This window comes from Pongo pygmaeus, chromosome 1, assembly GCF_028885625.2.
Source record: "Pongo pygmaeus isolate AG05252 chromosome 1, NHGRI_mPonPyg2-v2.0_pri, whole genome shotgun sequence".
Taxonomy (NCBI): domain Eukaryota; kingdom Metazoa; phylum Chordata; class Mammalia; order Primates; family Hominidae; genus Pongo; species Pongo pygmaeus.
In genome coordinates, this window is record NC_072373.2 from 214380710 (window position 1) to 214398540 (window position 17831).

The 17831-nt window shown below is 43.1% G+C and overlaps 1 protein-coding gene and 1 non-coding gene across 2 annotated transcripts in view; both read left to right on the top strand.

Moving 5' to 3' along the window:
- The window catches only part of LOC129006536 (neuroblastoma breakpoint family member 3-like), a 60214-nt gene extending 56571 nt beyond the window's left edge, over nucleotides 1–3643 (top strand). Inside the window, exons 28-30 of the mRNA XM_063659087.1 lie at nucleotides 323–495; nucleotides 1210–1261; nucleotides 1889–3643. Of these exons, the coding sequence (XP_063515157.1) occupies nucleotides 323–495; nucleotides 1210–1261; nucleotides 1889–2132 (469 nt within the window). The 3' untranslated portion in view covers nucleotides 2133–3643. The remainder of the gene's footprint in view (nucleotides 1–322; nucleotides 496–1209; nucleotides 1262–1888) is intronic.
- Nucleotides 3644–14284: 10641 nt separating this feature from the next.
- On the top strand, nucleotides 14285–14355 carry TRNAG-CCC (transfer RNA glycine (anticodon CCC)). Its single transcript has one exon. It is a non-coding gene; the product is annotated as a tRNA-Gly (tRNA).
- The last annotated feature ends 3476 nt before the right edge of the window (nucleotides 14356–17831 follow it).

A 17831-nucleotide genomic window follows, 5' to 3' on the forward strand; every position in this document is an offset into this window, starting at 1 on the left:
TTTCATGATCACTGTATGCTGTGTGTCCTGAGGGCACTAACTCAGAGTGTCCTGTACTCCTTCATCAGTGTGTCACCTGGACAACTCACTAAGCTCTCTCTCTCTCTGCCTCTGTCTCTTTGTCTCTCTGCCTGTCTTTCTGTTTCATTCTTTTCTATTTGGCCCTGTTCCATCCCAACTGAAGGCAATAATTTGTTACCTCATTAATGGATGTATCCTTTTTCTTTTTTAACCACTTCCTTGTGCTCCCCATGAAATCCAGTTGGGGCTCTGCTGTGTCTGATTTCCCCTGGCTTATTCTTTACATTTTCTACTTTTCCAGGCTCAGCAGAGAGCTGCTGGAGGTAGTAGAGCCTGAGGACTTGCAGGACTCACTGGAGAGATGTTATTCGACTCCTTCTAGTTATCTAGAACTGCCTGATTCATGCCAGCCCTACGGAAGTTGCTTTTACTCATTGGAGGAACAACACATTGGCTTTTCTCTTGACGTGGATGGTGAGTACCTTTCTATGAAGGTGATAAGGATCCACTGAGTTTTCCATATAGAGATCATATTCCTGCTCCAAGAGGCCGTTACTGAGCTGAGAGATGTCATTGCTGCACTGAAGACCTATAGGCACATGTAGGTTGAATGAAACTCTAGTTCTAACTGGAAGCCCAAACATGGGATGGGTGAGTGAGCGTGGCTCTCTTCCTAGTCTCAGGCCATACCTGTGGCACTCTGATTCTACTCTCAAGGCACTGGACCTGGGCAGATGGGACAAATTCAGAGAACTATGATTTTGACTCAAGGGTTTGTAGATTTCCTTTCTCACTCTCATTTCAGTGTCTAAAATCCTCACAACCATGAACGATCTGAGTATTTGATGAGACAGGGCTGAATATTGTGGGTTTTCTCCTAGAAATCATTTGAGGGCATTTGCTTTAAATTGATTGGAAAAATATGGCATAACCATTTGCAGAAACTTGGGACAAATGGTATTGGGATAATGATCTACCAGAATAGGAACACTTTACCCTTAGTTTCTGGGACAAAAACCAAGGAATCTCTATCATGACCAGCCTTCAGGCCTCCTGAAATATATCTCTCACAGTGTCCTATTCTTATGCCGAGGAGCCTGAGGTCCGTGTGTGAGGATTAGGCAGTGGAATGTTATGTGTGTAGGGGAATCAGCTTAATGTGTCTGTCCATGTCTGAATTTATTGCAGAAATTGAAAAGTACCAAGAAGGGGAAGAAGATCAAAACCTACCATGCCCCAGGTAACTTTCAGCAATTGTGGTCGCTTAATTCTGTGTTAACACCTGGAGACAACAGATCCAGGGAAAACACTGTGTTTGATTTCATGTTTTCAATGAAGGCTGAATTACTCCTACTGACATTGCTATTGGTTTTCATTGCAGTAGACGTTTAGGTTTCCATTTCTTCCTCCCCTTATCATTTACTAATATACCATAGGTTGACCATACCTCAGAATTTGTACCCTTATGGCGACTGCATGGAATTTTAAGCACACTTGATGGAAAACTATTGAGCTCACTCTTCTCATGATCACTGTTTGCTGTGTGTCAAGAGGGCACTAACTCAGAGTGTCCTTTTACTCCCTTATCAGTGTGTCGCCTGGCCAATTCACTGAGCTAACTTTCTCTCTCTCTCTGTCTCTCTCTGTCTCTGTCTCTGTCTCTCTCTCTGTCTCTGTCTTTCTCTTTCACTGTTTTCTACCTGACTCTGTTCTATCCCAACATAAAGGCAATAATATTTTTACCTCATTAATGGATCTATGCTTTTCCTTTTTTAACCACTTCCTTATGTTACCCCTGAAATCTAGTTGGGGCTCTGTGGTGTCTGATTTTCCCTGACTGCTTCTTTAGTTTTGTCTCCTTTTCCAGGCTCGATGGGGTGCTGATGGAAGCAGAAGAGCCTGAAGTCTTGCAGGACTCACTGGATAGATGTTATTCGACTACTTCAACTTACTTTGAACTACATGCCTCATTCCAGCACTACAGAAGTGCCTTTTACTCATTTGATGAACAACACATCAGCTTGGCCCTTGACATGGACAATAGGTTTTTTACTTTGATGGTGATAAGGCACCACCTGGTCTTCCAGATGGGAGTCATATTCCCACACTAAGTAGCCCTTACTAAGCTGAGAGATGTCATTGCTGCAGGCAGGACCTATAGGCACATGTAGGTTTGAATGAAACTGTAGTTCCCTTTGGAAGCCCAGACATAGGATGGGAAAGTGGGTGTGGCTCTATTCCTATTCTGAGACCATGCCAGTGGCCACCTGTGCTCAGTCTGAAGACATTGGACCCAAGTTAGCTGTGACACGTTCACATGACTATGTAGCACATGCCGGGAGTGATCTGCCAGACATTCTAATTTGAACCAGATATCTCTGGGTAGCTACAAAATTCCTCAGGGATTTCATTTTGCAGGCATGTCTCTGAGCTTCTATACCTGCTCAAGGTCAGTGTCATCTTTGTGTTTAGCTCATCCTAAGGTGTTACCCTGGTTTCAATGAACCTAACCCCATTCTTTGTATCATCAGCGTTGGTTTGTTTTAGCTGATCCATCTGTAACACAGGGGGGATCCTTGGCTGAGGATTGTATTTCAGAACCACTGACTGCTCTTGACAATTGTTACCCCACTAGGCTCCTTTGAGTAGAGAAGCCATAGTCCTTCAGCCTCCAATTGATATCAATACTTAGGAAGACCACAGCTAGATGGACAAACAGCATTGAGAGGCCTTAGCCCTGCTCCTTTCAATTCCATCCTATAAAGAACAGGAGTCAGGAGCCGCTGGCAAGAGAGCATGTCACCCGGGACTCTGCCAGTGCAGAATATGAACAATGCCATGTTCTTGCAGAAAACACTTAGCCTGAGTTTCATAGGAGGTAATCACCAGACAACTGCAGAATGTAGAGCGCTGAGCAGGACAACTGACCTGTCTCCTTCACACAGTCCACGTCACCACGAATCACACAACAGAAAGGAGGAGGGATATTTTGGGTTCAAAAAAAGTAAATGATAATGTAGCTACATTTCTTTACTTATTTTGAACCCCAAATATTTCCTCATCTTTTTGTTGTTGTCATTGATTGTGGTGACATGGACTTGTTTGCAGAGGACAGGTCAGCTGTCTGGCTCAATGGTCTACATTCTGAAGTTGTCTGAAAATGTCTTCATGATTAAATTCAGCCTAAACGTTTTGTCAAGTACACTGCAGAGTCAATACTGTGAGTTTCCAACCTCAGCCCATCTGTGGGCAGAGAAGGTCTAGTTTGTCTATCAGCATTATCATGATATCAGGACTGGTTATTTGGTTAAGGAGGGGTCTAGGAGATCTATCCCTTTTAGAGACACCTTACTTATAATGAAGTATTTGGGAGAGTGGTTTTTAAAAGTATAAACGTCCTGTATTCCAATGATCATCCTCTAAACATTTTATCATTTATTAATCATCCCTGCCTGTGTCTATTCTTATATTCATATCTCTACACTGGAAATGTTCTGTCTCAATTTTTACTGGGCCTTTGTTTTTGCTAGTGTCTATTGTTCAAAAAAAACATTCTCTGCCTGAGTTTTAATTTTCCTCCAAAGTCATTTTAATCTATACGATTAAAAACTTTTGCCTATCACTCTGGACTGTTGGATTGTTTTTTACATTCAGTGTTATAATCTTTTGTTATGCTGGTTGGTTTTGGTGGGTACTGATGCGAATTAATAAAAACATTTTCATTTCCCTGTTTATTTTCTAATCTCTTCCACATTGTAGGCTATGTTTACCATATGAAGCAGAATGTATTTACTCCATTTCTTGGTTCTAGTTATTTATATTCTTTGTGAGAGTGTGTGTGTGTGTGTCTGTGTGTGCCTCTGGCATTTAGGAAGGGTTGTGTAGCTCATGTTTGATATTGACTAAAAATGTTTCACAGTTTTCCCCCCTTTGAACTAGACACACTTCTAATATTTGGTTTATACGTTTTAAATTATGACTTTCAACGTCAAATATTTCCATATGACAGTCAATTACATGATGTGTTTTCTTTTTCCTACCTCCTTTACCTGCCACTTCTCATAATAGTATTTGAACCTAAACATATAGCAGTGACACTCTGTGGTTGTCATGTTGCCCGCACCTTGGTTTTTGGTTTAGATCCACAATTAAATATATTAATGCTCATGAGCTGTTCAAAAGTGAATGTCACAGTCATCACTTGCTGAGTGGTACTCATCCTCAACAGAGTCCTCATGAGGGAATCAGGTCTCGCTGAGTTTAGCATGTTTAATCTTCCTCACGGTCTTGATACATGGATCACATTAGTGGATATAAGGTGCTTGCCCAAAATGATTTTTCTTGCGTTTTTAGTAGATATTGTCTTCCTTGCGGGACATACATGGTGTATGTTCTCGTTGTGGGATTCTATTCTGTTCTACCAGGACCTTTAATTTCTGCCAGTTACTTCATTTGTTTGTTCTCTTCACCATGAGTCTCCAGAGGATGCTTCCTTTGTCCATGCCTCCCCATCTCACAGCAATTCTGCATTTCCAAGACTGGCACCTCTGGTCCCCTCCACGGTGAAGCCCTTTCCTTTCAATTCCCCAGTAGCCAGTGCTCTAATCCAGCAGGTCTCAGGCATGATCTGTGTTTCTCCACATGCTCTTTCTGAGGAGAATTTTACCTGTGTTCTGTCATGAACAGGCCCTCCCTGCTGTCCTGGCCTCGATTTGCATAGTGTTTCCTGCTCCCTCTGCCCTTGTGTGGCTCCCAGACCCAGTTAAAGAAAATCACCTGAGGGCCACAGTGTTCCCTAGCCCTGGTGTTTAGGGGCAGGGTTATGGGTGGGATTTTTGACTCTCTAAGTTAACCCCTAGGGCTTTGAAGTGTCTGTTGAGAAATTCAGCTGTTATCATCCTAGGTGGACTTGCTGTCTCCTATCCTCCTACTTCAAATGCAGAACTTCAATCGTGTACAAAAGAAGACTGAGTCATATAAAAGAACACACCCTTATTCATCGGCTGGCTTCACCGATCATCTCATGGCTGAACTTTTAAAAATACACTCTTAGCCACATACCTATGAAATGTATAAGCGTGTGTATACATATGTGAATTTGCTTCTGAGATTATGGAGGCTGAAATTCCCAAGATGGAAGGAAAGCTGGATACCCAGGAAAGCATTTGTTTCCCATTAGGCCTCTTATTTCTCTCCTGGCCTTTGATTGATCGCATGAGTCCCCCCCTCCCCGTTAAGGGGAGCAATCTGCTTCACTTGGTCTGCCCATCCCGATGTTAATCATATGTGAAACACTCTCTGGAGCACAACCAGCATCACACTTGGCCGAATGTCCCTGTACCCTGGTGCTCGGTCACAGTGACACATGCAAGTAACTATCACACTTGCCCTTTGTCACATTTGTCATTTCCCCTGTTTCTCTCCCAATCTGCAGCTTATATTTGTTCTCTTAATACTGTCTTGTGTTGAGCAAAAACTTTTAATTTTTATAAAGTTGAATTTATCAATGTTTTCTTTCATGGTTTGTGTTTATTGATAACAAAGAACACTTTCCCTAACTGTGTCATGAAGATTTTGTCTTATATTTTCTGCTATACTTTTTCTAGTTTTATAGTTCATATTTAGTTGCATAATCCATTTGGAGTTAGTTTTTGAGTCAGTATTGAGGTTCAGGTGAATCTTTTTCCTTTGGGGATATGCATGTCCAGTTGTTTCTACACAACCCTTTGTTGACAAGAGAATGCATTCTCCACTGAATCATGTCTGGACCTTTGTCAATCCATTGGGTGGTTGAGACTGGTCTGAGGGCTGTCCTGGTGTTTGGACAGAGAGACAGGGCATGAAGTAGGGTTGTTCTTATGGGAAAAATTAAGGAAGGCACATTTTTCTATGAGGCATAGGAAGCCCCAAGCACAATTGGGGTACCCTCTAGCAGCATGTTGTAGCACACTCATCTCTGCTGTCTCTACCTCTCCTGTTGCGAAAGCTTGGGTGTGCATAGACACTGAGGTCAGGTAGTGTCTTTGGGCACTTTTGAGCATTGACACCGAAGCTCCAGCATCAAATCTTAGAATATCAAGCAGCCGGGTGGATCACCTGAGGTCAGGAGCTCTCGACCAGCCTGACTAGCATGGTGAAGCCCCGTCTCTACTAAACACAAAAAAATGAGCTGGGCATGGTGGTGCATGCCTGTAATCTGAGCTACTTGGGAGGCTGAGACAGGAGAATGGCTTGTGTACCTGGGAGGCGGAGGTTGCAGTGAGCTGAGATCACACAATTGCACTCCAGCCTGGGCAACGAGAGTGAAACTCCATCCCCCAAAAAATAAATAAATAAAAATAAAAGAATATCAAGCAGCCAAAGAAGCAGGAAAACATGACATGTAATGAAGAATCTAATAATCTAGTTGAAATTGACACACACGTTGGAAATAGAAGAAAAGGACATCAGAGCAATTAGTATAATTGTATTTTAATTAAATGGAGAGGTTGAAGATTTTTTAAATATCAAATTCTGTAGATAAAAACTATGATTTACAGTCTGAAATGGAAGAAGGCACTGGATTAAACATTGCAGAAGAGAAGATTATTGAACTAGAAGGAATAGAAGTTGAAACTAACATAAATGAAACACACATTGACAAATGACTTGAAAACATAAAAAGACCATCAGCATAAAAACTTTAAACACCCTAGTATAGGGCTAAATGGAATCCCTGAAGGGCAGGTAGTGGAGAAGAGAGACAAAGATATTTAAAACATACTGGATGAAAGATTTAGAAGCTCCATGGAAACCATCAACTTCAAATATTACAGAAATATGATTATCCTAAGAACAAGAAACATGCAGAAAACTTCACCAAGGAACACCTTAATCAAATCCACCCAAAACCAGTGATAAAAAGGAAATCCTAAAAGTCATAAAAGGGAAAAGAACATGTTACATACAGAGCACTAAATATAAGGATGGCATTAGATTTCTCATAGGAAACTTTACAAACAAGAAGTTTGCAATAAAGTACTTAAAAAAAGAAAACCTGTCACCTACAATTCTACACCTGGCCAAATTATCTTTCAAAAATAAACATGAGAAAAAATATTTTTGAACAGAGAACAAAATGATCTCAATTTGCAGATGATGTGATCCTATGTATAGAATATCCCAAATAATACATACAAATGCAAACACACATACTTGCACACAGACACCAGACACACACACACATACACACACACACACTATCAGAGTTAATAAGTGAATTCAGCAAACTTTCAGCAAACAATCCGTTGTGATGGCAATGAACAATCTGAGAAGAAAACAGACACAATGATTTCATTTATAATAGCACCTGTAAGAATCATATGCCTGGGAATAAATTTGTTCAAGAAGGTGCAGTACTTGTACACAGACAACCACAGAACATTGCTCGAGGAGACTAAGGAAGACTGAAATCAATGGAAAGACATCTTGTGTCCATGGGTTGGAAGTTGTAACATGGTTAAGAGAAAAACACAACTCAAAGCAATCCACAGACTCAATACAATCCTATCAAAAAGTGGCCTTTTTTACAGGAATACCTAAGAAGAACTTCATATTCCTAAAAAATAGCAAGTGTCCCCCCAAAACAAAAGCAATCTTGAAATGCAAGAAGGAATGTTCTCTGTTCCAAAGGTCTTTAACTGCTCTCAGCAGTACTTGGTAGTCTTCAATATACAGGCTTTCACACCCTTTTTTTTTCTTCTTTTGTTTCTAGACACGATCTCACTCTTTCACTCAGGCTGGAGTACAGTGGCAAGATCACAGCTCACTGCACCATGGAATTCTCAGGCTGATGACATCCTAGGGCCTCATCCACTGAGTACCTGGGACTACAGGCTCACACCACCACACCCGGATAATTTTTCTGATTTTCAGTAGAGATGAGGTCTCACTATGTTGCCTAGGCTAGTTTCAAGCTTCTGAGCTCAAGCGACCCTCCTGCCATGGCCTTCCTAAGTGCTAGATTTGAAGCTGAGCCTGGCTGGCTTTCACATCTTTGCTATGTAGTTTATATTTCTTGGTGTTATTGTAAATGTTTATGAAAGGAATCTTTTAAAAATTTTGTATTAAAATTATATATTTAAGGAATTACATATATTATATATATTTAAGGAATACAACCTGAGGACTACATATACATATACACATACATATACACATACATATACATATACATATACATATACATATACATATACATATACATATACATATACATAATGAACAAATGCCCGCTAGGTGAGGGGCTGCCTTGTGAGCAAACCCGAGGTCCTTGGCTCACAAAGCCTTGTCTAGAAGGATGGAGGGATCAGCAAGGTGGACACACAGCAGATTCTGTCTTTAGTGTGGGCACCTGCCCACTCGGGTCTCTGGCAATCCTGACCAGGCTTCATGATGGGTGAGGTGAGCTAGGAATGGTAAAGTGGATGACCTGAGATCCAGAGACTGCAGTTGACACCTGGGACCTGGCATGTGCGTGGAGGAGTCTCCCACTGATTTGGCCCTGGGTCAATGCCCAAACATGCACAAGGACAGGACTCTTGGCCTCAACGTTTTAGGAGCCCCCAGTCTTCTGAAGAGGGTTTGTGGTGGGGAAGAATGTGCAGCAAAACAGAAGAGTAATGGGTACTCTAGCTTGGCAACAGAGAATACTTCCTTGTGCTGCTAAATGACAATATTTGACAATTATGGATGACACAATTGAGCAACAGCTTTCACTGTTTAACAAGCAGTGTCTCTGGAACACTAGGTTAGTGCTGTCAGAAGTTGACTGAAAAGTCAGTGGTTTGAGCCCAGCCAGTCGCATTCATGTTTCTAGCTGATGTGGTCTTCCCTCTGAAGAGTCTCTTCCTTGACCAAATATATCTTAAAGCTTCTCTTCTTCTTGTCTCTTGTCTATTTTCCAAGGTGCCTCTTTGTTGCTTGGGGCAAAAAAAGTCCATTATGAATCCACACCCAGCAAACATCTACCCTCACTTATCCCAGTTTTTAGGGTTTTGAGTTTGTTTATTTGTTTGTTTGTTTTCTCAGCTTCTCATATTTGGAATACTGGAAATTCTTAAAGTAGAGAACGACAGAACCTGAATCACACCTATGGTGAAGCCACAGGCTCTGGGTGAAAAACCTAATCTGCCAGGGTTTGAAGTTAAACACATTAATTTTCTGTGCTTCCATTTCTATCTGTCCAATGGGCTAAATCAGAACACTTAGTTTGTCCAATGTTTAAACGAGCAGTGCAGGAAAAGTGTGGAGCCAATGCCTGTCACATAGTAATTGGTCAACATGCATGAGCTCCTATCAGTGTCACGGCCTCCAGCATTTCCATCAGGCTTTGATCTTTGAAAGGTCCTTCCTGATTTGAATGGGTCATTCTTCAAACCTTCTCTAACCGATGGCCATGAAATTTCTCCAATGTGTATTATTACAAATACAACTGCAGGGACCAGACTGACACAGGTATCTGTCGTGCATCGCTTGTCTATTTCTCCGTAGATACCTGGAGACGGAATTGTCGGACCAAAGTATACATTTCTGATTTTGCTAATTTCTATCCAAATTACTGTGAAAAGAAGCTATAACAAGTCATACTTTTATTATTTTATGAGAATTCTTTTTTTCTGCATCTTCTGGCCAAAACTGGGAAGTACTTGCCTACCATTTCCTCTGAACTTACTTTTGCCAACATTTCTGTAGTCACACAGTGGGACCACATTGCATGCATCACATCAAACTCAAATCCTTAAATGAAAAGAGGGATTAACATGACTATATAAAAATTTATATTCAAAATACAAAGAATGCAAATATATATGCGTATACAAATACATATATACACACATACATATATGGGAAAGGAATTTTTTTATTTGGATACTTTATCAAAGTTATATAGACTTGAAAATTTGTTTAGTAAAACAGCAGTCCCCTTGTGTACTCCCAGAATCTCATCACATAGAAGCAAGTATTTAGTTATTTATCTCCTTATGTCTAAATGGATATTATTACTTTTTGATTTTCAAGTTTAGGACTATCTCTCCTTCACATACTTGCTCATCACCACCACCCCCAAACATGCCTCTCACTACCTTACCCTCTAACATGTTTGTGTCCTAGTTTGAGGGCTAACTACTACATTATTATAACTTGTATATGTTATTCAGAGTTCAGTCACATTGGATATACATAGCGGGAATGAAAGGCCAGTATCTTCAGGGACTCTCTCTCAAGTGGATAAGCTTCAGAGATTTTTGTAATCTTTGGTCACCCTCCCCATCTTTTTCCTATTCCGGGTAAGTACTGGATCTGATGGGCCCAGCTCAGGTCAGGCACTCTCTCCTTGAGCAGGGGAGAGCAGGACATCTTCATGTGTAGTACCAAGAAGATGCTGTCCAAAGAGGGACAGGTAGTTCTAAGACAGAAAAGTCAATCTGGGATATGGGTAGGGAAAACGAGGACATGAAAAGAAACCACGTCTGTTCTGTGAGGGGAGCATGCAGTAGAGGGTGGATTCAGAGCGGGAGGGGAGAGTTTTGAGAGATATGGGCCATGGATAGTCTTCTGTGGGCTGAAGCCATGCAAGACTGTTGGGGTCTCTCAGGGGCAGGGAGCTGAGGAGAATCTGCCCTCCCCAACCTGGGAGACTGGAGAGGGGACTGTCCTGGTCATCAGACAGAAATGGGGTCTGGGCCAGGGCAGTTCTGGTGGGAAAGAAAGAACAGGACAACTTCTCCTTAGGTAAGATCCTGAGTTCAGGTCTTGGTAGGGAGGGAGGTTACCTTGGGCACTGGCCACTGAAGGTGGTTGGCCAGATGAGGGCACTGAAATGTATGTGCTATAAACTTGTAGTTCTAGTAAAAGAATGACTGCAGTAAAGGGTCTTTAGGAAGAGGAGGTGGAAGACCTGATTTGGGTTGGGGGCTCCAAGAAGAATGTCTGCTTTGCTGTGCAGAAGCCTTCTGCATAAGCTGCCGGGTCCCCTTGCTCAGTCTCCTGGCCAGACCCCCAGAGTCCCTGCCCTGTGCACCCTGGAAGTACACAGTGAGTTCAGCCAAGGCATCTCCAGCCGGGACTCATCCCTGGGCATTTCTGTGGCCTTGGGTGCCCTGGCCTTCTCCAGTCCCCGTCTTGCTGGCCATCATCCTGCAAGGGAATGGGGGAAGGAGGCGACTTGACAGTTGACTCTGAGTGGCTCCACAAGGTCCTGACTTAGCTCCTAGTCACTTGCAAACCTATATACCCCCATCTCATCCCCCAGACAATGAAAAGAAACTTTGCCAGGACTCATGCCAGACAAATAGGATGGGACCGTTCCATAGAGCCAAGTTCTTAGGACATCAATAAGAGATGGAAACCACCTGCTGGAAGGTGCCACAGTGGGGACATTGGGGGCGGAGGGCAGTCACTGAACTGTCTCCCCTTCCCTCCTTCTCTCCTCCCTCCTGTCTGCTCTTTCCCCTCTATCCCCTGCATTCCTCAGGTACCTTCCATGGGCCCTCACCCCTCCTTTTCAGAGACTCCAAAGTGAGCCCTCAAAATACTTGGTAACCTTGGGCATTTCCAAACCTGGAGAGATTTGGCCACATCATTTTTAGGAGCTAGGAAGGTCCTCCAGAGCTCTTGCCTAAATTTTTCTGCTGATGAGAAGAGAACAAAAGAGTTTCCATCTGATCTGGTCCTAAGGCAACTGCTCCTTGGAGCAGAGTCTGGGCAGGAAGAAGGGGGTTGCCCAGGGCCCCAGACTTGCCCCTCCCAGCTGCTCTGCTCCTCTCCCCTTCACTGCGGGAGAGCTGGCCAGGGATCGGGAACCTCTGTTCTCCACAGTTGCTGGGGTCCCAGACCCAAATCTAAATATTGGCTGATTTAGGAGGCTAAGGGAGGCAATTCCCTGGAGACAGGTGTCAGGACTTGGAACAACAGCAGCATCTAGTTGCCGTCCACAGAGACCCCAAGGACAGGAACCCACTGGTAGCCGGTTGGAGGGGATCCCATGACAACAAAATGAAATGTGCGCATTAGAACGGGAGCCAAGACCAGCAGCTGAAAAACTGCGCCGTCCTAAGGGATAAAGGAATTAGGGAATCCTGGAAGTAAAGTTTTTCATATAGGTCATTTCTTCCAAAGAGACACAGGGCAATGGCCCAATGATGTGAATAAAAGAGAACTTGGGGTCTAAGATTGAGGGGAGGCAGCCTCTTCAGTGGAGGAGACCTGTCACCTGGAGGCCCAGGGTCACAGTGAGAGGAGAAGGGTCTTGCTGGGTCGCTGGGTCCGGGACTCCAATTGCACACAGCCAGTGGCCTGGACGGTCTGTGAACATGACTGGGGCAATTTCCCCCATTCCGCTTAGGGAGCAATAGGAACATCACTGGCATTATTCAGAAAGGTCCTACTGAGACTTGAACGCTGATCACTGTACTCAGAGTCCAAAGCGCTCACCATTACATCATGGAACCTCACAATAGCTCATAACTGGAGGGCACTGAGTTCATATAGCAGCCGTAGTTCCCATGCACCTATGTTCATGCATTTCCTCTGATCCCTCAAGCAACACCGAGGAAGGTGGACCTGGGAGGGAGGAGTCGTCCTCCTTCTTTCTCTGCCCTCTCCTTTGATCAACTTTTACCATTTCATTTGCACCTTGGAAAATGAGGCAAAATCCAGTTTGGGCTTAGGGCCAGAGAAGAGCCCTTGAGGCCTCCCTCATGGTAAACATACTCTCTCAGTTTACCACAGTTTCCTCTACCAAGGGGAAATTTCTGCACACAGTAGTGTTATACTCTTTTTGCCTTCCACCTTTTCCCTTTGCCCAGGGAGGCCAGATGATTGTCAGAACAGGACTTGGGACTTCCTGGGTGCCTCGCCCCCTTCCTCCATGAAATAAATAATAGCTGACACCCAGCAAGTGGGATTGGGAGGCAGGGACGCTTTCATTTTCTTTTTCATATACTTTTATGCATTTGCTTGGTTGGTTTTGGCAAGATTTTCTCACCGGAAATGGAGGTTTGTTGGATTGAAAATAAAAAGTAATCAGCCATGTTTTACATTCAACATTTATTGAACCCCTGCTGATAAAGCACTTGCCAGCTTCAATGGGGCTGCTAGAGATGAGAGTACACAATCCCTGACTTAGAGATATCTTGTCCCAACTAAAGCCTAGGTTATCTGAAGGGGAGATTATCAATGGCAAATGCAGGCTCCTCCTGTGGAAAGAAATTCTGCTTCCTGGAGCTGGTGGTCTCTTCTCCCACCAGTTCAAAGAAGCTTCTCTCGCACTGTGGATCTGCCCTCCCTGCCCCAAAAGGTGGCAGCCTGGACTTAGCTTGGCTTCTCAGCTAGAGAAGAAGCATGATTCCATGTCACAGCTCCTGTCTTTGAAAAAGTCATAATGACTCCCAGACCCAACACGTGGGGAAAACTCTGGATTTTTCTTCTCAGTTGAATGTTTCCAGGGAAAATTGAGGAAAGAAATCTCTCTAGTATTTAAACTTCACCAAAAGACTAATATGTTAATATTTTGATCGTCAATATTTCCTTAAAGTAGTCTACTCCTTACATAGCTAATACATCAAAGCATATTAACTCAGGAAATGGGATCCTCCCAAACAATGAAACATTGACGGCAAGCGCTCTTCAGCTTTTCATATCGCATATCCTTCAAATGCTTCATACGTCTTCAAGCAGACAAATAATAGTATTATAATGATTACGAGACCGATCATTACTCTTTTGCCAAAAACACCAGCGACAAAAGACTAACTTAGTGGACCAAGCTTTGTTTCTTCATTATTTCTACCTTGCTTCTGTCCTTTTCTTTCCTCTTTCTTCGAATTCTGCTTTGCTTTTTATTTCCTCCCTGGATTTGAACTTTACTTACCTAAACTACCAGTTAGGTTACCTTCTCAGAACCTCTAAGGTAGCAGTTTGAGGTTGACGATGGAAGATTTAGGATTAGAAAAAAGAAACATGAATGAATTTCTGATGTTTTATTATAGGGGTTTGTAATGCAGGTAGAAAGAAAGACCTTTTTCAGAGTTAAGAGTTTGATCCGACAAATGAGCTATTTTGATATTTATAACGTTGTCTAGTAAAAGTTTCCTATAAAAACATATTTGGCTTGGATGTCTTTGTTAGCTTTTAGTCGACTCTTGAAAAACCCGCTTGGAACAGTTTCTAAGTCTTTGTGGATACTCTTTTCTCTTATCCTCCAGGCTGTTACCACGGAGAGGCATTGGTGGTTCAGTGGTAGAATTCTCGCCTCCCACGCGGGAGACCCGGGTTCAATTCCCGGCCAATGCAAGTGGGTGTTTTTCAGTTCCCTATGGCTCTTTACCTGTCTTTTACGCTGAAAATTATACTGCATAACCTAATAGTGCATTTAGGGACTTGGCCACCACAAGGTAAAGTGAGGGCAACACTCAAGAAAAAGCGGCGGGAGACAAACCCAGGACCCCATGCAGTTGTTACACTCAAACAGCTTAGCAAGGTGGCAAGCGTGAAGTGTTTCTGGCGAGTCACTGCAGTTTTGATACTGATACCTGTTACTTTCGTCTATTCACTGGAAGGATCCCTGCAAACCCGAAGAACCATCAGGTTCCTGATTCGCGTGCTGGACCTTGGGCTTACCGTTGAGCCCCTATGGAGAGGATCAAGAAATGACGCTCTTGGAAGGAGAGAAGCTGCAGGCAGGACAGTCACCTCAGAGGTCCAAGAGGCGTCAGCGGCCCAAAGAAAGGGGAGGTGTGTGGGCAAGAATCTGCGTGGAGATGAGGGGAGCGGCGGAGACTAGTCCTTGCGCAGAGGTGGCCAGTGGACCCTCAGGGCTGTACCCCAGACACTGTGAACCAAATTTGCTAACATCGTCAGCGACCGCGGCCTCCGCGTGTTTTGTGGGCCCATCGGTGTTCCGCGAGGGATTCCGTGTGTCTGGCAATGTGTGTCAACAGGTGTTGGCCTGAAATTTGGCCGGGCACAGTGGCTCAAGCCTGTAATCCCAGCATTTTGTGAGGCCGAGGCGGATGGATCGCTTGAGGTCAAGAGTTCAAGACCAGCCTGGCTAACATGGAGAAATCCCGTCTCTACTAAAAATACGAAAGTTAGCCGAATGTGGTGGCATGCACCTGCTATTCCAGCTACTTGGGAGACTGAGGCAGGAGAATCGCTTGAACCCAGGAGGCGGAGGTTGCAGTGAGCCAAGATTGCGCTGCGCTACTGCACTCCAGCCTAGACGACAGAGCGAGACTCCGTCAAAAAAGAAAAAAAAAAAGGAGCGAAAGAAGGCAGAGATGTCAATGGGACAAAGAGACCTCCCAGGAGGCTTGTTGTAGAGGCAGTGGCTGGATTCTGAGAGATGAGATTTTTTTTAAATTATGCAGCAGAATGGGGAGAGAAAGGGAGAAGCGCATGAAAGACAGAAAAGCAAGAAAATCTGCAGACATCCAAGAATAAAGCAGATAAAATAGTGTGAGTGTTTTTACATTAAAAAAATATAAGAAGTGCAATGGTTGTCAGCAGGCTTTGTGGTTGTGTAGTGGTTAATACTTGTAGTTGTGGTTGCCATAACCTCGGTTCTAATCTGGGTCACAGTAGTGTTTTCTATCCTGCGATTGTGGCTAATAGACCTGTCGTTTGCTTTGCCTTTCATCCTAGCAGCCTCCAGAGAGCAGAGTAAACCTCTGGCCCTGAAGGGCGCCAGCTTCTGGAGTTTAGCCCACAGTGCAGAAACTAGGGGGCGGCCTGGCCAATAGGAAAACTTGGACATGCTCTTTGTCTCACAATTGAGCAGGAAAAATTCCCATAGGTGAAGATGCCGCCTCTCAAGGGCCCTTTGTCTGTAGCTTCCACTGATGAAATAATGCGGTTATAGTCTTTTTCGGTAGAGAAAACGGCTGTATCAGTGGAATTTTTTAAAAACACAAAACAAGAACGAGTTGTTAATGAGTTTACAATAAAATCTAAACTAGTTTTCATGGTCTGCACCGGCTTGCCTCCATTCCCCAACCGCTAATTTTTATGAGAACAGTAAATTATTACTATTATTATTATTTTTGAGATGTAGTCTTGTTCTGTCACGCAGGCTGGAGTGCCATGGCTCAATCTTGGCTCACTGCAACCTGTGTCTCCCAGGTTCAAGCAATGAGAACAGTAAAGAAACTACAGTTCACATAAACTGCACAAATCTTTAGGGCAATTTGTTTAGTTTTGATCAACGTCATCACCACCCAGCTCAAGTTAGAGAAAATTGCCATCATCTGAGAAAGGCCTGTTAGAGCCCCTGTCCAGGCGATTCCCACCCTGTGTCCTCTTAGTTAATCACTATTCTGATGTCTATTCCCATAGGTTACAATTGCCTGTTCTTAAAGTTCACATGAGTGAATGTACATATATCTTTTGTACCTGGCCTTTTTTCTGCAGTTACGTTCATTATACTCATGAGATATATCCACGTAGTTTCATAGATCACATCTCAATTTTGGGGTTATTGAATTCTTGTGCTCAATATTCTTATAACAGTCTTTTTGTGCACTTGAGATTCATGGAAGTCCTTCAATTGCTGGGTCATGACCTGAGTATAAGTTTAACCTTAGTATAAATTGCCAGTCTTCTAGAATGCTTTTTTCACCAGCGATGACAGGTGAAATGGCACCAAATTCTTGTCAGCATTTGGTGTACTAACTTTGTTAAATGTAGCTATGCTCTCAGACCAGTCTGGCCAACATGGCGAAACCCTGTCTCTACTCAAAATACAAAAATTAGCTGGACATGGTGGCATGCACCTGTAGTCCCAGCTACTCAGGAGGGGGATGTTGCAGTGAGTCAAGATCGCACCATTGCACTCCAGGTTGGGTGACAGAATGAGACCCTGTCTCAGAAAAAAAAAAAAGGTATCCATACACTGGTGAGTGGTTAGTGCTATCTCAGTGTGGAATTAATTTGTATTTGCCTAATGAGCAATCCTATGAAGCATATTTTCTTATGGCTTCCAGCATATAAGAAACTCTCCTTTGCAAAGGCCTATTTGAATATTTTGCCCTATTTTATTTGGCTCAGCTCTATATTACTGATTTACAAAAGTTCTCTTATATATTCAAGAATTGAGTCTTTTTTGACTTTTTTTATTATACTTTAAGTTTTAGGGTACATGTGCACAACGTGCAGGTTTGTTACATATGTATACACGTGCCATGTTGGTGTGCTGCACCCATTAACTCATCATTTACATTAGGCATATCTCCTACTGCTGTCCCTCCCCCTACCCCACAACCATCCCCGGTGTGTGATGTTCCCCTTCTTGTGTCCAAGTGTTCTCATTGTTCAATTCCCACCTATGAGTGAGAACATGCAGTGTTTGGTTTTTTGTCCTTGCGATAGTTTGCTGAGAATGATGGTTTCCAGCTTCATCCATGTCCCTACAAAGGACATGAACTCATCATTTTTTATGGATGCTCAGTATTCCATGGTTTATATGTGCCACATTTTCTTAATCCAATCTATCATTGTTGGACATTAGGGTTGGTTCCAAGTCTATGCTTTTGTGAATAGTGCCACAATAAACATGTGTGCATGTGTCTTTATAGCAGCTTGATTTATAATTCTTTGGGTATATACCCAGTAATGGGATGGCTGGGTCAAATGGTATTTCTAGTTCTAGATCCCTGAGGAATCACCACACTGACTTCCACAATGGTTGAACTAGTTTACAGTCCCACCAACAGTGTAAAAGTGTTCCTATTTCTCCACATCTTCTCCAGCACCTGTTGCTTCCTGACTTTTTA